General features: G+C 43.9%; 1 protein-coding gene across 2 annotated transcripts; it reads left to right on the plus strand.

Moving 5' to 3' along the window:
* The first annotated feature begins 6515 nt into the window (after positions 1 to 6515).
* On the plus strand, positions 6516 to 17661 carry RGCC (regulator of cell cycle). 2 transcript variants are annotated; one of them, XM_417029.8, is made up of 5 exons: positions 6516 to 6573; positions 6675 to 6872; positions 14886 to 14993; positions 16131 to 16193; positions 17299 to 17661. In XM_417029.8, the coding sequence occupies exons 1-5, from the start codon at positions 6537 to 6539 to the stop codon at positions 17304 to 17306; spliced, it is 414 nt and encodes a 137-aa protein (XP_417029.1). In that variant the 5' UTR covers positions 6516 to 6536; the 3' UTR covers positions 17307 to 17661. The 2 variants fall into 2 exon arrangements, with proteins under 2 accessions (XP_417029.1, XP_015132217.1); XM_015276731.4 differs by lacking the exon at positions 16131 to 16193.
* The last annotated feature ends 4378 nt before the right edge of the window (positions 17662 to 22039 follow it).

The following is a 22039-nucleotide window of genomic DNA, read 5'->3' on the forward strand; positions in this document are numbered from 1 at the left end:
TTACCGCTTTTGTTCCACGTTTGTATGGTGACAGGCTCAATGGGCTCCTGGCCCTTGATTGGCACTACAGCAACACAAATACATAAAGAGCTGCACTTCTGTTCTGACATATGCAGCCACATGCCTTCAGCAAACAAGTGCTCTTGCTTGTTCTCTGCCTCCTACTGCCCCAGTGCCAACTGAGCAGAGGAGGAGTAAAACTCAATTTTTCTGAGCTTGCTGCAGTAGGATGGATGGGAACGGCATCAAACATCCCCTGTAATTCCTGAATACCTCTATTGTGACCATACTGGTCGAAGTTAACTTGAGATCGGTTCAATACAAGAGAACGATGCTTTTGGACCATAGAAAGAACAAAGCGTTGGTCTAGTCACACAAGAGCAAATAAGATAAACAAAATAGAACCCCAAGTAAATTTTAAAAGGAGAAAAAACCAACAAACCCAAGACTCAGAGGGAATTCAGTGTCTCTAGGGAAATCTAAGAAATATTTTTCTTCCTTCTATGTGGTTATTTTCTTTTCAGACAAGTCTGAAAATCTTTTGGCTACGGGTATACTTTTTACCGTAGTATTTATTAATCAATTCAATTTATGATCTTTATTTCTTTCATTTTACTTAGAGAAGAGATGATTTTGGGGAGATATCCTATTATTTTAATACAAAGAGCCTTAAATGTTACAGATCACAAAGCTTACAATTTGTTTCCAGAGTGGTTTGTGTGTTAGATATTTTTCATGTAATACAAGCTTCTCGTGGCATAAACTCCCATTTGTTTCCTGCATGTAATTATCTGCCGTTGAGTCAACGTTCCTTCTTGACAAAACTGCTGCTTTGTTGGTTGTTTTTAAGTAACACAGCATTCAGCAATCTTAGCTCCTCAGTTTCTTGAAAATTCAGAGCAAAGCCACGTGGAAAACAGTTTCTCATTCATATTTGAAGCTCCTCAGAGTGATATTCATGAATGTTTTTGAAGCAAAACTGGCAGAAAGGTATTGATTCAGCTCCTCCAGTTCGTGGTACAGCACAAACCCTATCAGCATCCCATTTGTTTACATGCTCTTGCTGTCTTCTTGGCTTTTTGACCTTTCTTCTATGCTTGGTCAGCGGTTATTTCTTTGTACTGACAGAGGAAAGCCTATGAAACAGCATCCTTCCCTTGCATTGAGATTCAGAAACACTAGGGCAGCTTTCAAGTAGTGTTTTGGTTGGTTGGTTTCTCCTATACTGAAGCCATCTCACTCATAAAGCAGCAGAATAAGCAGAGCTTTCATTAAGTGACATTATTCCTTTCAAGAGGGCACCAAACTGAGTCTTTAACCCAACTGGAACAATCGCGGTCACATTTAAACCACCATAAGCACATTTCAGGGTAAATAATTTATTTAAATATATCCATTCAAAACTCCTAGAGCTGCTGTCTCGAGTTACTAAAAGGCAGAGGAAAACGATTATATTCCCATTTAAGAGGTAAACTTCACAAGCAGGAAGTTTATAAGAGTAATGGGCTGCAGAAGGAAGGTTCAGGTTTTGGCAGAAGTTAACAATAAGCTGTTTACTTTGGTTGTGGCTGTGGGTGTCAGTAAGCTGGTCTATGAGTTTGCAGCACTGTTAATCAGAGCAAGAGAGAAAAAGCGTTAGGAACTGTGCTGGTCTGCGGTCCAGGTTCAGGCTTAAGGAAAACTAGGAAAGGCTGGGAGGAGAGGAAGGAGAGGAAACTTCTGGCAGAGGATTTTCTTTGTGGTTTCTCAGGTTACTTACACTGCTGTGAGTCACGCATGCTCCCCACTGTTGTCATGGATGGAGCTGCAGGTCATTGGTGTGTATTTAGCCCAACCGTTGGCTATGGTAGGTTGCTGTGCCTCTGATGGCAGCTAGGTAGCCTGTGTAAAATGCATGGGCGATCTCCACCAAGTTTTAATTAGGCAGCTGCCCTCATTATGGAACAAGTTTAGCAATTTCCCCAAGCAGTCAATTGCAGCTGCAGCGCGAAGGATAAAGTAGACTGATGTATTAATATAGACTGCTGCGTTAATGACTGGCTCGCTCTACAGAGCAGCACCCCAAGGGCAGGGCTGTGATGCTCAGAGCTGGGGGACAAGTCGTACCTATGATGCTTGGGCTATTCCTGCTTTGTCCCTCAAGGACTTAGGTTTCCCCGACTGTCAGTCTGGCTGTGCCTTTTCATCCTGTGATAGCTTTCATTTTTCTCCTCCACGGCTGTCTAAATTTTGGGTTCCCTGACATTCCTTCAGCTACAATTATGACAACAATGGGCTTCTCTTGGTCTTTCCCAGGTTTTAAATGCAATATCTATTTCAACCATCTAGCAATGCTACTTTCTAAAATAATTATTATTCCAATAGGCTAAAATCTATTAGAAAACTCTTGGATATTATATGTGAAAAGCTGCAGGCTGCCTCTATGGGCAGGGATCTGACACCTTAGCTTTTGTCTGAGATGAATACCAGTGAGAACACAGGATGAAATTTCACAAAACATCTGCTTTTAATTGTGAGCACATGGTACTTACTCAACAGGATCGATACCTTGGGGTACTCCCGATCTTTGAGGTGGGGAAAGGAAGTGATGGATTAGACCAGCAGTTTTCAACCGTGTCTGCCATGCAACCCATCCCCCCTTCTACAGCTCCAGTTTCCAATGGAGCTGCGCGTGCCCTACCAGCAGTAAATTTCTCTTTTTTTCCCTCCTGTTTCACATGAATGCTTTAGAAGTTATCTATGAGCCTGTAGGTATCCCTGGGTTTGAAAACCACCATATCACTCCAGAAGCAGCATCCACGTCTGTGTACATGAGTCCTAGGATTCCCTTCTCGCACAGCAAGACAAGGTTTTGTGTCCCATATTGGTGTTTCACTTAGATGACTAGCACCTTGTAAGCCTGGCAGCCTAGCAGTGTCAGAGTACCTGTTGGTGCTGTAAAAGTATTTCCGTGAAGAATATTTACAGAACGGATTTATTGGTTTAAATAGCTCTGTGGCTCGCAAGTTTGTCGGGTCAAAAATGCAATAGGAAACCACTGTCAACATTGCAGCACCAGCTGAGGAAGGTCTGGAGACACTGTGTCGAATGGTCAAGAAGAAATTCACTTTAAATACACCTTGGACTGCTGCCTAGAAGAAGGGAAGGATTCAGTAGCTGAGGTTTACATTACAGGCTGTGTTGGAGGCTTCTACCAATAAACAAGAGCAGCCAGACGTGTCCGTCTGCAGCATTTCAGGGCACTGTGCTTAGAAGGGACTTTTCTCTTTTGCCAGATGTTGGCTGCTCCTCTTGGCATCAATGGCAAAAACGCATCTAATTCAGCTGGAGCATTCTGGGGCCCTTCAGTGATACGGTGACCTGTGGATACATATGCTCTGTAACATAGAACAAAAAAGGCATAAAAGGCACTCTTTAATTCCTCACGCATAAGCTAAGTGCTTATGCAGAGAATTGAAATTCACCAGCTGAATATCTGCTGCAGTCAGTGGAATCCAGAGTTGCTTAGGAGACAGAAGGAGCTGCAGCCGGAGATATGAATGTCTAGTGGAAGAAATGCTTTGACACTTGCCTATGGAGTGACAAGCATAACCAAGGATTTCTTAGGGAAAGAAGATCCCCAAGCACAAAACAGAAAAGAAAGGAAGTTCAGGGAACTATTTCTTCAGCATGCCTAGAAGTGATTACAAAAAGAGTAAATCTGTGTGTAAAGCAGCAGTTAAGGAGAAGGCCAGGGAAAAACTCTTGTGTTGTTACTGGGAAGCAGTTCCCTGCCCGCATCCCTGTGCTCTCTGCTTTTATCAGCTCTGGAGCTCACCTGGCTCAGCTGAGACAGTTCAACCCAACCCAATAGAAAGCTGCTCAATTTCTCTCTTGATTAGCCTTCTGTTCTTCCAGTGTGTTGAACTGGCTCAGCATAAGGTGAGACAAACCTATTACAGATGGCATGCAGAGAATTTAGGATATGGGAAGAAAGAAGTAGGAGAGGCTGTTCCCTGCTCTGTGGCAGAGGTTCTGCTGAACAACTCCAGCCTTGCTGTACCGCCTCAGCCTTCGCTCTTCGTGATGATGTGGCCTAAGACCCTGCAGGTTCTTGGGAAAGAGAGAACTATGGGGCCAAGTCCTTGTATTCTGAGGCCTAGTCTTCCTATAGTTCTCCATTGTTCCTGTTGTCTTTCATCCTTCTCGTGCTCTTGACGTCATATTCTTATCTCTTCTTGTTCTCCGCTTTTTAACCTCACTTGCTCACTACGGTCTTCAAAAAAGATTGTTTGTAACCACTTTTATTAGCAGAAAGGAAAACGGAGGAAGACCACAAGAAAGGAGGAAACCACAGAATAAATAAGAATTGAACATCACCATGAGAACTTCTTTTGATCCGCAGCAAAAATAAACAAGTGCTTCCATGTCAGCTGGTAAGGAAAGGTGAACAAATCTGCTAAATGCAGATTATTTGTTGTCTGGAACATTGTTTTTCTCATTACATGTCTTTGAGGAGCAGTGACATTATGTCTCAAAACATTGTTACAACTCGACATTCGAGAAGATTCAGAGATAATCTTTCTTCCCTCCCCCCGTTCCCAACACTTCTATTTTAATTCCAGATATCCTCATCAACACAAAAATATAATCATAGCTCCTGACACATATGCATGGAATAGCACCTGATGTCTGTTTTCAGTACTACGGGTTGTAACAAAATGTGACAGCATCTTGCCCAATGGGCATTTTGCAGAACAGATATTTTAGCTGCTCAGCCAGCTTTTATTTTAAAGGACTGAGAGGCAGCACAAGATCAATGGCAGCTGTGGCATGTATAAACATCATGTTAACCTGACTTCAGGAGAAACTAATATCGTTCAGCTCTGATTAAGGAAACCTCTCCACTGTAAAGCACCCTGGCTGATGCAGCACATATTGTAGCTCTACGTGTTTGAGCAGCTCCCTCCATCTCACCCTCCACCTGTTCCTGTGCTCATATCACCCTGCTCATGCTCTGGTTCAGCTGCCCCATGGCCATGTTCACAGCTCAATCATAGAATCACAGAATTGCTCAGGTTGGAAAAGACCTTAAAGATTATCGAGTCCAACCACAACCTAACCATACTACCCTAACTAACAGCTCTCTGCTAAATCACGTCCCTGAGCACCATGTCCAAATGGTTTTTAAACCATGCCAAGAAACAACCAGAGGACAGCATGGTAGGATTTTAGCACAGCATGAGTAGTGAGATGAAATGTAGTGATGTGCCGCTGCCACACATGAAGCTCACGGTACATCACACAGCAATAAAACACAAAGTGTTGCCTCTTTGTAGAATCACAGAATGGCTTGGGTTGGAAGAGACCTTAAGGCCCATCCTGTTCCAACCTGCTGTCATGGGCATGGCTGCCACCCACCAGTTCAGGCTGCCCAGGGCCCCATCCAACCTGTCCTTGAGTGCTTCCAGGGATGGGGCACCCATAACTGTTCTGGGCAGCTTGTGTCAGGGTCTCACCACCCTCTGAGGAAAAATTTTCCTCCTAGGATGTAATCTAAATCTCCTTTCTTTTAGTTTAAAGCCATTCCTCCTTGTCCTATCACTATAAGACTGTGTAAGAAGTCCTCCTCCTGTTTATAAGCTCCCTTTAATTACTAGAAGGCCACAGTGAGGTCTTCCCAGAGCCTTCCCTTCATGCAGGCAGAACAAGCCCAGCTCCCTCAGCCTGTTTTCATGGGAGAGGTGCTCCAGCCCTCTGATCACCTTCATGGCCTCCTCTGGACCCCCTCCAACATTCTTTTTGTGCTGGCAGCCCCAGACCTGGATGGAGCCTCATGAGAGCAGAGCAGAAGGGTACGGTCACCTCCCTGGCCCTGTTGTCACCCCTTTTTTGATGCAGTTGGCTTTCTGGGCTGCCAGTGCACACCGTTGGCTTGCATCAAGCTTTTCATCCACCAGAACGCCCATGTCCTTCTCCACAGGGCTGTTCTCAATGAGCGTTTCTCCCAGTCTGTACACATATCTGGGATTGCCCTGACCCAAGTACAGCACCATGCACTCGGCCTTGTTGAATCTCATTGGGTTCACGTGGGCCCACCTCTCCAGCCTGTCCAGGTCCCTCTGGATGGTGGTGATTAGGGAAAAAGGGTGATCTTTTCGTTTGGGATAGCAGTGAACTCTGAGACAGACTCGAGTGTTCTCCAAACCTCAGAGCAAGCACCCAGCGCTTGTGGAGAGTGATTAAAGCGGTGTCTGTGCTGGGCTCATCCTTGAAGCTCCAGGAACACAAAACATCTTTATCGCCGAGCAAGTAGGAACCGCTGCTCCTTCCCAGTCAGCTCTTCCAGCATCTGGCTGCGAAATCCACTCAGGCTGCGGTGTTATACCCCTCAAAAAGGGCACCCGGCCCTCGGCCTCGCGGCGCACCTGCACCGCCCGCCTTCCCCCCAGCAGCGGGCAGCGCCGCCTCCCGCTCCCTCCCCTCAGCCCCCGGCCCGGGCGGGCTATAAGAGGCGGCGGCGGCGGGGCCGGACCGGCAGCGGCGGGGTAGCCGCCATGAAGCCGCCTCAAGTGCAGCGTCCGGCGGGCCAAGGTAGGGCTGAGGGGTAGCGGCGGGACCGCGGCGGGAGGAGGAAGGGCTCGGGTCTTCTCAGGCAGCGGTTCGCTCAGCCGCCGCTTTTTTTTCCCCCTCAGCCGGCGGCCGGCGCCCCGCGGCGTTGCCGGAGGAGGCGGGCGGGCTGGCGGAGGCGCTGGGCGAGTTCGAGGCGGTGCTGGAGGACTTCGCCTGCCCCGCCGGCCGGAGCCGCTTCCACTACGGCGAGCACCTGGAGCGCATGAAGCGGCGGAGCAGCGCCAGCGTCAGCGACGGCAGCGGCCTCAGCGACTCCGAGAGTGAGTGTGGGTCGGTCTGTCTGTACTTGCGTTTGGGTGCACCGGCAGGCTACGCAGAGAACTGCCCTAGAGTTACTTTTGGTCGGTGAAGATGCAGTGGATTATCATATGATAGCATGCAGATCGGTGCTGCTTCCCAGCGTAGCTGGTGAACTGTCCCTTGTAAGCCTCCGTCTGAGGGAGGTCTAGAAGGGAATGCCCAGTTTAGGTGGGGCACCCTCCGTTTGGATGGCTGAGGGGACAGAAGCTGCGGCCGGTCTCAACTGAATCAAGCTGATGTGAAGTATGTGAGCAGGACTAAGCCTGTTATTAATATCAATAATACTGCTCTGTTACTAATTCTTGTGCAGTCTGCAGTGCTGTAACATGCTATCCGCTCTTGTACTCCTATGGGAAACAAGGGGCACTTAAATTGATAGCTTCAAGAGTCTCTGTCTGGGGAAATGCTCTACTGTTGGGAAAGTGAGGGGGTGAAGTGCAAACCAACAGCAGAAAACCCCAAGAAAACAGCATCAAGAACTTAGTTTGTATCTGTGGAAGAAGACTGTGTGTAGTTAATGTATTTACTGTGACTCACAGTACTTGCATCTTGAACAGTGCTCAAAATTGCCCTGAAAGGAGAAGTGTTCTGGGGAAAACAGAGGTGTTCTTCTGACAAGGCAGAAGACCAAGTGAGAGACTGTGTGCTCTTGTAAATCAGCAGATAGGATTTTCAGGAAGATCTGGGAAACGATAACTTGTCACAGAGGTGAACTGATTCCGACTGAAGACATCAGTGGGATAGCACAGTACAAAGGGGTTGGCTCTGTATGAAGTCCTAAAGGGTCTTCACTTAGGAACTTGTCTTGTGCCAAGTCCTGATACGTACTTGAGTTCCTCCCTTAGTGCTGTCTAATGGGAATGGCTGTGGAGGAACTGGAAGTTTTCTGGGTGCTGATGTGCACTAAGAGACCTATTAGGATCCAGCTGCCTCAACCATAAGAGGGTATATTTACAGGAAAAGGAAAAGAATATCAGTCCGCTTTCCTCCTTTCTCAGAAAAGTCCCAGTGAAACACTTGCAAAAAGCTTCATTCAGGGCAGGCAACTTCTTTTGAAGCAAGAGTAGGATTGGAGAGGGACTGCAGATTTATGGAGAGCTCCTTGTACAAAACAGGCTCCAGTGTCTGATGTAATCCAGCCATGCTCCCTGTGGCTCTTTCAAGAATAGGTGTAGGGAGTTTTCTACTTACCCAGGCTCTTTCCATTCAGACTGAAGTTTTTTCCCTGGGGCTGCCTTTCATTTGGTCCCTGTCCTGTAGCACAAGTGCAGTGCTGAATTCATGAGCTCGCTATTCCCTTGGTAACATGTGGGTTAAACATCACTTCAGGATCAAGGAGAAACTGGGCTGAAAGAGCAAGCTATTGCAGTGCATCTGTAATAAGGCAAAAGAAATGCCAACAAGGTTATCTGCAGATAGTTTGGGTTATGGTCTTGCTCATGAAGACTCCGTCTCTGGAAAATCTTGTTATCCAGTGCTGCAGACTATTCCAAGAATATCTTGTCATGTATTTACAGAGCAGTTCTGACTGTTACATTTTAGTTTCCCAACAAGAAGACGTAGTACTGATCTCATCTCTGCTGATGTGGAGTGGCTGAAGGTTAGGCTTTACATCTTTCTGCCACTCCCATGGTGATATCTTTGAGTGGAGGATGAGTGTGTGTGGGGGGGGGGGGGGGGGGAGTGAGGGAGGGCATTTTAAGTTGTAACTCAATTTCAGGGCACTTGAGTTGGTTTAAAATTTTACTCTCCTAGAAGCTAGTAACTGATAGCAAATGGTCATAAAAATGCTGTTTTACAGTATGGTAAGGAAAGGACTCTCCTGGGGCTTCTGCCATGAGGGTGATTCCATTTAACGTAAAGAGAACGATTTACAAAAGATTGTTTTTTCAATGCAGTTAAGCCTGCAAATAGTGCTTTGTGGGGGTTGTGTGTGCTTTTTTATTTTTTTATTTTATCTTATTTTAAAAATCTCTTCTTGGGGAAGCTGGCACCAAAAGCATAATGGAAAAATTCCTATTACATATCCTGACCTCTTAAGGAGAAGAGGGGGAAAAAAAAAAAAAAAGATTGAAGATGCCACTTTGAAAAGTGGGTGTGATAGTGCTTGGCTCTCCCTCATCTAGTCTTGTTTGATTAGATGATCTTTGGACAAGGTCTGTCTTGGCTGTGGTTAAGCATTACATGTAACACACCAGACTCTAGATCTTACGGTAATGAAAGTGCTAGCATGTGCAGATGTTAACAATGATGTTATTGCTTGGCACATGAGTGTTACATTAACCACAACAGCTGATGGAGTCACTGCTGGAAACCACGATGCAACTGGGGGTTCGGTCCAGCAGACGTTCTTGGATGAATACCCATTCTGTTTAGACTTTGATGAATTCAACTGAAAGAATGGCAGCTTCACGCTCCAGGTTATTGATTATGCAGAAGCCTCTGAGTTGAGGGATATCTTTGTTTTTTACTATGTATTTTCATTGTGATAAAATAGGATTTGGATTAGAGTGTGCAGCCTAGTTAGAATCTGCTAGCGTAAATACAGCAGAATGTACAGACTTTACAGGTATCCTTTGCTGCTTGTGTGCTGGGATAAGCTTAAGACCTGAGAAAAGAGCCTGGAGCTGTACTGGGGACGGTCAGGTTGGGCCTTAAGGAAAGGTTCTTCAGTAGAGGGTGGTTGGCATGGAACAGCCTGCACAGGGCAGTGGGCACAGCCCTGAGCCGCTGGTGTTCAAGGAGTGTTTGGACGCTGCTCTCAGACACAGGGTTTGTTGTTGGGGTGGCCCTGTGTGGAGCCAGGAGTTGGGACTAATGGTCCTTGGGAGTTCCTTCCAATTAGGATGATCCTGTGGAAGAGTAGAGGCTTGCCTGTGCAAGTTCTGTGTCCACTTGATATATTTTGCTTTACAGTACATATATTAATATCAGGACAGTTGATTTTTAGGCTTACGGTAATAAACAGAGAGGGATATTGTAGGAGGTTGAGAAGAAAAAGGCTTTGTCGTTCTGCCAAAGCTTCAGTAACATCCAGAAGCCAAACCATAATTTGATGGTATAGTCTGAAGTGTTCAGACATCAGCTACAGATGCAATTTTTTTCTGAAACAGGTTTGGCTTTCAGTCTGCCTATTAAACAGCGCTGCGAAATAAAATGTGTCAATTCAGTTCCTGCACTGATATAGCCTGCAGTGCATAGCTATTTTTAGGGGCACGTAAATGCTTTCTGACCAATACCTCCTGGCTTTTAAACGCAGTGAAAGACCATGAGTGCATCTGGAGCACTTAATTCTTTAATTCAAAGCTGAGCAGGTGTAAGTTTCAGGGGCCACATCACTTTGGTTAACGTGCAGTGCCCGGCATGGTGCAGGCAGTCACAGTTACATGCATGGAAGTCTGTGGGGTTGGACTGATGGCTTTCTCTGGAGCTGAAGCTTCATCCACTGTTAGTACTGCAGCACTCATCCTGAGGAGCCAGTGTACGTATGTGATCTATTGCAGTATGTAGAGAAGTTACAGAGAGACGACAGGAATGAGTGAAGAGATGAAATAGTTTCCAAATGACTGACTAGACTGAGCTGCCAGCCTAAAGATGAGATGGCTTGGGTGGGGACAAGCTGTCTTCCAGAACATCCCAATGACATCAGGAGAGTGACTGCGACCTCGCCCAGTATAAGAAAAGAAAATTAAACCAGCAAGACTCAAATAAGAGCTATGTCACCACACATTGCATAGTTAAACTGTAAACTACATTGCCTTAAGGTGTTGTGGATGTTAAAAGCTTATGTATTCAAAAAGTAGCTGGATAAAATCATGAGGCTTGGGGGGGAGGGGAGGCATCCTCAAGGCACTCTTACATGTTAAGAAACTACAGCTGTCTTAAAAAAATGTGTTGATCTGAGCATTGCTAGAACCTGGTGGTTTATTTATTCCTGCATCTGTACCACCTCTGAATTCCTGTGGGCATCTGCTGTGAGCTGCTCTGAGAGACAGAACAAAGAGGAGTGAGTTTTTGATTTGGGTGATAATCATAGTGGCTTAGGTCGGAAGGGACCTCAAGGATCATCAAGCTCCAAGCCCTCCCTGCTGCAGGCAGGGCCACCAACCTCCATATCTAACACCAGCTCAGGCTGCCCTGGACCACATCCAAAACCTGGCCTTGAACACCTCCAGGGATGGGGCATCCACAACCTCTCTGGACAAAAATTATCTGAATAATGTTTGAAGTTACTGACATGCTTAAGGGAAAGAAAATCAAGGGGGTGTCAGGCACACATGCTTCTGGCCAGGTATTGCAATTTAATGAGAACTGTGCTTCTTGGTAAGCTTTCCTGTTCTTGTCTCTCTAGCATACCTGTTTCTTTCCTGCCCTTCAGAAAGGAAACCTTAGGAAGGGGATGACTGGAGCTGGCAGTACTGCCTCACCAGTAGTAAGCATGATGGAGGAATAGGATGGTAAGCTTTGAAAAAATGAGAAGTTGAGCTTGCACGTCCGAATTTCAGGCTTCCAAGATCATCTCCTTCTGACTGTTAGCTGTGTGATCTCAAACCTCTTACATTGTTCAGCCTACACACGTTGATGATGAGAGGTGTGAGATTCCAGTGGCTGTGCTGTAACAGATGGTTGATGGCTGGGCAGAAGGCAGCAAAACGATGCGATGAAATGTAAGCGTGATTGTGATCAAGCAATCGCCCTCCTTGAGGGCTGCAACATGCATGCTGGGAAGTGAGCTCTGTGTGGTGAATATTTCTCACTTCTGTGGGTTGCATTCAAATCCAGATATTTTATTTGTAGCCAGTATCTGTGTTCTGACTCGCAATTAATTGTGCAGTCTATTCATTAAGTGCTGAATATTTTATGGTTCTATAAATAACGTAATATCAAAGAAATCAGACAGCTGATCTCTTCTGTTTCATTTTTCAAACAGACAACGTTTGAGGCTTTCCTCCTTCAGTTAGTTACTGTCCAGAACCTTCCAGTTGTTCACGTCATGGGAACATGCTATGCTTTCATGGTATTGCAGTGTTGCTCTTTTTGGGGTTTATTTATATACTGGAACACCAAAGGTCAATGCTAACTACAGATTACGTTGCCAAAGTAAAATACACCCATATCTGTTGCAACCCCCTAATTTTGCCTCTATTGGCTTAGTTTAGCTCATGTAAATCAACTCAGTTGCTTAACTATCAGATTTTAAGGTCTTTTTTTTTTGAAGAAGAAGAAGACAGTTCAAAGAGACATCGTTTGTACGTGCGCACAGGCAGTAGAATCCAACTGCAAAGCCAAAACCATTAAGGAATGAATGCAAGATGAACTTGCATCACAGAGGGAGGGAAGGAGTTGGATGAGGAAGGGCAGCAGCAGTGAGATCCTTGGCATCCGCCTCCAGCTATTAAGTTGCAGGGGATGTTGTATTTGTATGGCAGTGGAAGTCTTCCAGGGCCCCTTATTGAAGGCAAGTGAGTGAGCCTGGGCTGTGGCAGGACTGCAGTGTCCTTTTTCCCAGAGCTGCCTGCCCCAGAGCTTACACAACTTACAGAGCTGGTGGTTTTGCACTGTGGGTACCTCAGGAATTTGAAAACAAAGCACTGTTAGTTTTTTGTTTATAAAGTTGATATTCCCAGCTCCAAAATCTCTGCTGCTTGGTAGCAAGCATAAGCCAAAGGCACCACCTAAAATATCACTCTGCTTTTTGTGGAAGATAAATAGCCATATTTGCTTGAAATGGTTTAATTTTACAGCCCATCCGAGTGTAACTCTGTTCTATGAAAGCTTTTCACCTTTTCCTGGTTTTAATACATTGTGAGGTCAGTAGTCAGTACTTTCAAGTGCTTCTAGAAGGACTACAGAGAAAAATACAAGAGGAATCAAGACGATGAATTCAGGTATGTGTGTGTGGATGTAAATAAACATGTATGAATAGTTTGAGGTCAACTTAAATGGAAATCTTGAGTTGCCTTCACAGGAGTTCGCAAAAAGAAGCCTTTATTTCAGCCATAGGTAAAAGCAACTGGAGCTTTGGATGTAATGCCTGAGAAGCACTGGTATGTAATAGCTTCCCAGCATCACTACATCTGGTGCCTGGATAGTAGTAGCATGGGCTTTGCAGTAAAAGTATACTCAGCTTCGTAGCTTTTGTTCTCTGGCTTATTTATTAGTTCACCAAACATTTAAAATAAATCCCTTGAAAATTCACAGTCTGTCCTTCCCAAATGTTACCTCAGACATGTGTTTCATCCTTGCTCTGTTCTGTTGGTGCTTCATTGGGTAGTATTCTTGGCTATTGCCCTGTTTGTGTGAGGTGTTATTTGGCTTTTTCATAATGGCAGGGTTTTTATCCCTGTTAAAGTTTTCCGTTCTGAGTTCTTTGTTCAATAGGGTTTTTATTTTGGCTAAAAACTGATGTGGTTTTAGTTGAAAGTTGCTCAGTTTCAGGAAGAGATTTGTCATATCTTTAACTATTACTTGTAACCCACTAATGTGCTAGGGTTCATTTCATTGTACAGTGCTGTTGAGAAGATGATGATGCAGAGCAGGGTCAGGTTCCCTTTTTCACCTCTTATGCTGGTTAGTTAATCTTTTTAGGAGCTGCTTTGAAAAGCATCTATGTCTTTTTTCCAGTGTTTTTTTCTTCCTAAAGCTCTCACAGTTCTGCCTCGTATTCCTCAAATCTGCCAGAAGTTTTGAGTAGACTGCTTCTGATCCTCTCAGTTTAGAGAGAACAGGCATTTAGGAGTGAAGCTGCGGAGATAGTGATGAAAAGTTAGTATGAAGCATCATCCCACTTCTGCACCAGAAATACCAACAGCTGGCTTGGCCAAGCCATAATCCCAGATGTCATTTTGTTTGCGCAGTGCTGTGGGTAGCACATGCACTTGTAGCAGGAGCTGAGCTGGTAGCAGAGGGAACTGTGCAAGGTATGATAATACTGTGATAGCCTAATATATATATATATATATATATATATATATATATATATATATATATATATATATATATATATATATATATATAGTGTGTGTGTGTGTGTGTATATACACACACTGCAAATGCTTACATGAGGAGCTTCACCCTGGAAGATCTTCCTCTCTTATATAGAGAGATAGAGATATAGAGAGATAGAGATTCCTTCCAGGGTGAAGCTCCTCATGTAAGCATCTGCAGTGTGTGTTGCAGCAGACAGTTGGCCAGGTAAGTATTTCTGTTCTTAATGAGGCGCTGTGTTTTTCTGTATGTTATTGCGACAGCAAATGATATAATTATGTCTTATATAATAACAGTGCTTCTGAGGAACTGTTTCTCTCCCAGAGCTCTTATAATTATCTTTTTAAATAACTTTTGAAAAGTTCTGGTAACTGAAATTTCCCAGGATACTGTGAATCGTTCTGGCCTTGTGAGATTTAACTTAGGTATAGGATAATTGCTGTAGTACCCCCTAGATCATAGAATCATAGAATCGCTAAGGTTGGAAAAGACCCACAGGATCATCCAGTCCAGCCATCCACCCCTCACCAATGGTTCTCACTAAACCATGTCCCTCAACACAACGTCCAAACGTTCCTTGAACACCTCCAGGGTCGGTGACTCCACCACCTCTCTGGGCAGCCCATCCCAGTGCCTGACCACCCTTTCAGAGAAGTAGTATTTCCTACCGTCCAGCCTGAACCTTCCCTGGTGCAGCTTGAAGCCATTAATAGATGATGCTAAGTGCAGGGGAAGCTGATGCTTTCCTTTCCAGGAGGCAAGGAAAGGGCTCAGGACTACTTACTTTTAAACAGTAGGTGTGGGAACAACAGTCTTCAAACAATAGGTAACTTACTCACCCCTCTGGCTTTAAAGTCTGTAAGCTTCAATACTACAGACTTTGAAGCCCATGTGAGAAACCTTCTGGTTTTTCATTTAACCCTATTGCAAAATCTGAGGTGGTGCTATTTTTAACTTGAAATGAAACTTTTTTTTTTTTTAAACAGGTGCAGATTCACTCTACAGGAGCAGTTTCAGCCTCAGTGATGAAAAACTTAACTCTCCAACTGCATCTACTCCAAGCTTGCCATCTCCATCAGTAACTCCTTGTAAAGGTAAACTTAAATCCTTAGTGTTTCTTCTGAATTCTTAACTGTATAGGCTTCTTCCTCTGGGCAAAGATATATGTTCATGCATTGACTCTTAGTTTTGCTTTCATTCAAAAACAAGGATTTCTGATAAGCACACTACAAGTGCAAGTATTACTGCTGCTTATGATCAACACAGTGTCATAGGGCATCCATGCTTCTTCACAGGTTATTCAGTAGCTTTTGGTTTTGAAGTGCCCAGCTACAGGAAGTTCTTTGGTTGATCAAATCTGTGGTACTGCTTGCAGAATACTCACTTTAGAATTAACAAGTCTAACTTAAGCATCTAAGTAGCCTGAGTGTCCCATCTGTGTACAGAAATGCTTAGCTTAGATGTGGGGCTGCAATTTGTGACTGGTTGCAAGTAACAAATAGAATGTTCTTTTACTAATTACCATGATACTAGGGAGAAATGTGTCATAGTTAATAAGAAGTAGGGAGTTAAGTGTTTCAGTTAAACTGGTACTACTCAGTTAATACTTGGCCAGGAGTTACACATGAGGTCAAGACTTTCTTCCTGATGAGGAGGTAGGAGTTGGGACCACCCTGGAATAGACCACAGAAGTGAGATAAGGAAGCCACTTGAAATAAAACTAGACTGAATGGAACCGGTGATGTTCTCAGCAGTGGAAATTTGAGTAAATGCTTGGATTTAAACTGAATGTGTGTGGACCTTAATCATAGGATCTAACATATAGCAAACCATGTGAGGTTTGGATTTGAGCAGGACTAGGAGCTAGTTGAGTAGGGTAAGGCCATGAATGCAATCCCTGAACACAGTAACAAGCATTCCACGGTAGCAAGGTTGGCCTTGCTGTTCCAAGCAGAGTTGACCTACAGCTTTTTCCCCCACTTCATCAGCATCTTCTTTTAAAGGAAGCTAAACAGGTTTGGCTTGCCTTTGTCAAAAAGATTAAAAACTTTAGTTTTCAGTTATGCATTCTTAGAGAAGAAGGTATATTTGGACACTGCAGCAACCATCAACTTCTCCAAAAGCAATCCAGAGCAGATTTGATGCCACTAAAAATGACTGGGGGGGATTGTGTCGTTCCAGCAGTTTCTTTTGTCACATCTAAATACTGACTATCCCTTCCTAATATGCAGCAAAACTTGGAGACACAAAAGAGTTGGAAGAATTCATAGCTGATCTGGACAGGACACTAGCAAGTAAGTAGGTGTTTAGTAGGCTGCTTATTGCTTTGTCACTGATCACAGTCACGGGGTGATGAAAGCCAGTGTATTGGTGGAAGTTGTGTATTCCAGTTGTTCTACTGAGTTCTTTGTTATGATTTGAGAGGACTGTGGGTGAACAAAACAAAGAAGCCAACCTAGTACCTTGTTCCCCACCATATATTCTGCCTGTTCTTTGTCTTCCTGTGCTGTTTGAGGTGTGATACTGTGTGGTTTTTTCCCCTGGCACGTAGAACCCAAAACAGCAGAACATAGGACTAAACCTACAGAGCCACGTGTTCAAAAGCTATGAACTGGGTTTCTTGTATTCATGGAAGTATTTTCTCTTCCCCATAATTCTTGAAGCCACAACCACCTGTCTTGGTTTTAACTCAAGAGAGCTGTCCTTACAAGCTTCCTCCTTCCCTATCTTGGAACTGAAACCAGGATTAAGATATTTCTAGCTTCCTGATTTTTATTTTTTGTCTTATATGTATGCTTGAGCTAACTGTCCTCACCAGTTAAACTTAATTGACTGATTGCTTTTCTGAGAAACTTCTGAGTTTGCAGGTTTGGGGATTTTTGTTCACTACAAATCTCCAAATTTGACTTAGCTGCAACACAGTTGTGCAAGATACAGCTAACTCTGAAGGGGCTGGTTACAGTACGTTGGCTTCACTGCCTCCTTGCAAAGCACATCTAAAGTGAGGCCAGGGATTTCAACTTGCTATGCTGTTCTTATCAACAAAGCAAACCTCTGACTATCTCAGCAGAGTCTCACTTACAGGATCAGTTGTTTCACAGTGGTGTGCCTGCCGTCTTTATCATACACTGTAGTTCTAGGAAAGTCTAATTTCCATCTGATATTTCACTTTTTTTTTTCTGAGGAGTCACTGTTTATATGCTTTGAGGTTCACAGACTTTTGCAGCTGCTTTTTGAAGCGTAATACAACTATTAGAGCAATAGTAGACTTGAATTCTTGTGTTAACCTTTTGGCTTTCATATTACTTCTTAAAAAAAACACTTAAAGAATAGTTGTGCCTGTCTTTAGCAGTCTTACTAAATACAGACTTTATAGTTGTTCTTGTTTTGTATTTCCAGGTATGTGAAATGAATCTTTGGCACCGTTTGCCTGTGGATGTCATCTGAGGGATATATGACATCAGTCATGGAGAACTGCTGCCTTTGTCTGATAACTTTGTTACCCAAGATATTCACCTTCTGAACACAACCTCTGTAAACTCCTACAAGTATTTAACTGGCAAACATCAGTGTTGTTACTTTGCAGCAGCTGGAATCAGATAACTTAAATTTTCCAGCTATATTTTACTTTAAAATATAGCTTGAATTTTAATTTAAAGTTGCTTTTATGAAAATATATTTGTAATTTTATATAGTTGAGAACTTTTAATGCTTTTTTTCCATTATAATATATTTTTTATACAAATAAACCCTGAACTGGAATCCAGATCTCTGAAACTTTCATATGAACATGTGAACTGTGAAACATCAGTACAAAGTATGCACTTACTGAAAACATGGAGCTTGGAAATATCTGATAAGACTGTATTTTTTGTTAGGCAAAACTTATTACGCTGCCTTCATACAGAACTTCATGTTGTTCCTATCGAATTGCTTGAGTTTTTTACTATGTAAAACTTAATACAGTCAGGAAAATCAAGTTAGTTAAGTTTTTATTTATATTAAAGGTAATCTGAAATAGCATTGACTTAGTACAGATTTGAACAATAATGCCTATTTCGAAACCTGTCTAAAAGCTGTCTTTAAAGTTGCATGTCATTCTCTATTAAGTACTGATTAGGATGTTAGGCATTTAGACCTAGGAGTTTAAAGAGATACTGCAGCATCAACAAAATGCTCAAATATCCAGTGTCAGAAAAGCCTGAACACTTGTGTCCAAAATAGTCTCCATCCCTTTAAATGGACTGCCTGACCATTGCTGTTTTGCTGCAAGAGTGGAAGGTGAAGCTGTATTTTTTTGTTTTGTATAAGGAACCTGATTCTTTCCATATGCATTAAGCACTGAAGATAATGTGTGAGCTCTCCTTCAGCTGCTGCAGGCATTACACTCAGCTCTGCTGTCCAAGCTGCTCATGTGATTGCCCTCTAATCCATTCAGGCAAAGTGAGCTAGACTTGTTTAAGCTGCAGGTCTTATTTTGATTGTAGCAGGCTAGTGAACAGTCACAGAAGTGGTTCAAGTATTGTGCCCCTTGGAGCTGTTATCTTTGAAAATGTGGCCGTGGCTGGAAAAGGATGCATCTGCACCAATGGCACAGTGACCAGCCAGTTGCTTAGGGGCTTAGCTGGTGGATTTGGACCTGTCTTCTGCAACCTGGGGAAAGCATAATCTACTGTGTTATTTGATAATGGAAGCGCCGTGATCAGATCCATCCCTCTGCTTTGAATTTTCAAACAAATAATCAAGAATTTGGCTCGTGTTAAGTGTAACGTGTTTGGATTTCTTTTTTTCTGGTTTTCTTCATACATAGGAAAGTGGAAGTGGGAACGGTATCCGTGCCAAGAAGTCTGAAATGCTCTTAAAGTGGTTGGTTGAGCTGTTCCTTCTTTCAACCAGAAGGACTATGTAAGATGGTGGAGTATTTTCCTAAACAAGAAAAAATTCCTTTGTTTCCTATGGCAGATTTAGTTGATAACTTGTCACTTGGGATAGAAATGGAGTGAGCTGGCTTTCTGCTAAAGACTAGGACACTTGGAATAGCAGATGATTCAGTGGTAAGAATATAAATGCAGAGAGCTAGTGATAAAATTAAAAAGATTAAGAGAGTGAGGTGTCTTGTTGTTCTGGAACATGGGGTAGATGTGTGTTACGTGTGACACATTCCTCGTGTTACAGGAACATGAGGTAGTCCTAGTGATGTGCTTCTGTGTGCTCTAGGGCCTTACTGAGATTCTTCCACAGTAGAAAACCTTTGAGCAGGAAGGTAGGTTTGTTGTGGCAAAGAGCCCCATGGAAATATTGCATGCATAAGGCATGTTTTTAAAGGTACTTAAGTAGCATCTAAAGTTCTAGCTGTCTTCCTCCTCTTTTGCACTGTTTGGTAGGGTTAGAGATGGAATGGCTGTGGATCATGGATATTACTGCTCCAGAGGCAAAATAACTAAACTCAGCACGTTAGGTAAGCCATGTGTTTCAGAGGAGACCAACTCAAATGATGGCTGGGTGAAGGGGAATGAGCAGCTGTTTGCTTCTTCATCACTCAAATCAGATAGCTTGAGGTACTGAGCCTGAGTGTTTCACTTTCCCTGTGCACATTCAGTTGTTGCTTGACACAGCTGAATGCCTGACCTGTGATCATCAAAGTCATTTTGAGTTGAAAGAGACCTTTAAAGGTCATCTAGTCCAACTCCCCTGCAAGGAACAGGGACACCTACAGCTAGTTCAGGTGCTCAGAGCCCTGTTCAGCCTGACCTTGAATGTCTCCAGGGACTGAGCAACCTGTTCCAGTGCTTTACCACCCTTATTGTAAAGCCTTTTTCCTGATAGCCAGTTTAAATTTCCCAGTTTAAATCTGCGCTCTTTTAGTTTGAAACCATTTAGCCCTGTCTTATTGCAACAAACCCTGCTAAAGCCTGTCCCCTTCTTTCATAAAGCCCCTCCTTTAGTTACTGAAAGGCTGCTGTCAGGTCTCCCTCAAAGCCTTCTCCAGCCTGAGCAGCCCCCACTCTTTCAACCTTTCCTTGCAGGGGAGGTATTCCATCCCTTGGATCCTTTTTGTGGTCCTCCTATGGATGTGCTCCACTGTATCCACATCCCTTCTGTGCTCAGGACTTCGCATGTGGATGCAGTATTCCAGGTGAAGTCTCACCAGCACAGAGTAGACCACTTCACTCCTTGACCTGCAGGCCACACTTCCTTGGATGCAGCTCAGGATACGGTTGGTTTTGTGGGCTGTGAGGGCACATTGCTGGCTCATGTCCGGCTTGCCATCCACCAGTACACTGAATTCCTCTTTGGTAGGGCTGTGCTGTATCCTTATGCTTCCCATCTTGTACTGTCAGTGGGGGTTGCCACAACCCCCATGCAAGACCTTGCAATTGCATCTGTTGAACCTCATGAGTTGCACCTGGACCCACTACTCAAGCCTGTCTAGGCCTCTCTGAATGTCATCCCATCTGTTGGGTATGTCAGCCATAACACACAGCTTGGTGTCATCCACAAACTTGCTAAGGTTGCATTCAATCCCACTGTCGATATCATTGATGAAGATATTAAACATCACCAGTGCCAGTACTGACTCCTGAGGGACACCACTGTGTCCATCTGAACACTGAGCCATTGGCCACCACACTCTGGCTACAATCTCACAACCAGTTCCTCATCCATTGATCAGTTCGCCCATGAAGTCCATACCTTTCCAATTTGGAGAGAAGGATGTTGTGAGGGACTGTTATCAAAGGCTTTATTGAAATCCAGATAGTTGATGTCATGGCTCTTCCCTTGACTAATGATGCAGTTATGCCATCATAGAAGGCTGGTAGGTTGGTCAGGCAGGACTTGCCCTTGGTGAAGCCATGTTAGTTGTAGACAGTACTTAAAGGTGGCTGTTTCCCTTTACAGAGTGATGTCACTGAACTACTGTAAGTATTTTTGGAAGAGCAGTACTTTGTCCTTGTAGACACTCAATCCTGAAGACTTTTCCCATATAAGCAAAGGCTTAAAGCAGGGCATGTTCCTCATTTTGTGTAATGTGAGGTCAACTGGGGATGGAGTTGGGGATTAAATCACCATCTGCTTGTTTTTTTTAATCTTATTTATGCATAAACAGGTGGTGATTTCTGCCTGCTTATACAGCAGCGCTGGAGATCGTCGGCTACAAAATATGGGAGTGTCTTCTGTGAAGCTGTTGGCCTGAATTCCTTCCAGTTTACTTTGAAAGTCTTACTGTGTCAGAACAAAGGCACTGATGTAGATGTCATTTCACTGGAGTATACTTATGATTTAAGATGATCATCATCTAATTACATATGTCACTGAACAATGCGTTGCTGAGAGAAGTTCTTGTGATGCTCCATCTGCAGTGAGTACTGCTGGAGGCTGAACTGTCCTTGTGGGCCAGTCTGACTTTTCAATCCTTGTTTTGACCTTCTTGAACTGTGAGGCAGAATTTGGACTCAGAACAGTCTCTCAGCCAACACCACTCTGAAATCAAAGTTTAGGCTAAGCAGACCTATTGTCCCAGTTCAACATTCGTAGGGTGAGGCACAGCAATTATTCACAAGTATGCTCCTTACCTGCTGCAAATTCAAGGTTAAATGGATTAGTTTAAATCTCTATCGCTGAGGCTTGAGCTAATGTGTCTTATCTTGAGTTTGCTGTTGACTGTGTCCTCAGTGCGGTCACCCTGGCTCAGCTGATACGTGGTAACTCATTAAGCTTGCTAACATACTCATTTTTCCGAGCCTTTTATAGCAGGGAGAGAAGAGCCAAAGGAAGGATTTTTCTCCCCTGTGTGTCTTTAGCTGCTGTTGATGCACCTACAGCCAAGTGAGGCCTTGTGAGGGAGGATAAAGTGCTGTCAATGACTGCAAATGGACTATCAGGCTCTGCCCGCTTCTAGAGCCCACAGCCCCCATGCCTTCTCCTCACTTCTATTACAGATACTTGCCTGGTGGCTGTCTTTCAGCTTTGTTTTCAGTATCAAATGCCTGCAAAGAGAGAACACACCAGGACTGCATCTTAGAATCATAGAATCACCAAGGTTGGAAAAGACCCACAGGATCACCCAGTCCAACCATCCATCCATCACCAATGGTTCTCACTAAACCATGTCCCTCATGGTTCCTTGAACACCTCCAGG

Source organism: Gallus gallus, chromosome 1 (assembly GCF_016699485.2).
Source record: "Gallus gallus isolate bGalGal1 chromosome 1, bGalGal1.mat.broiler.GRCg7b, whole genome shotgun sequence".
NCBI lineage: Eukaryota > Metazoa > Chordata > Aves > Galliformes > Phasianidae > Gallus > Gallus gallus.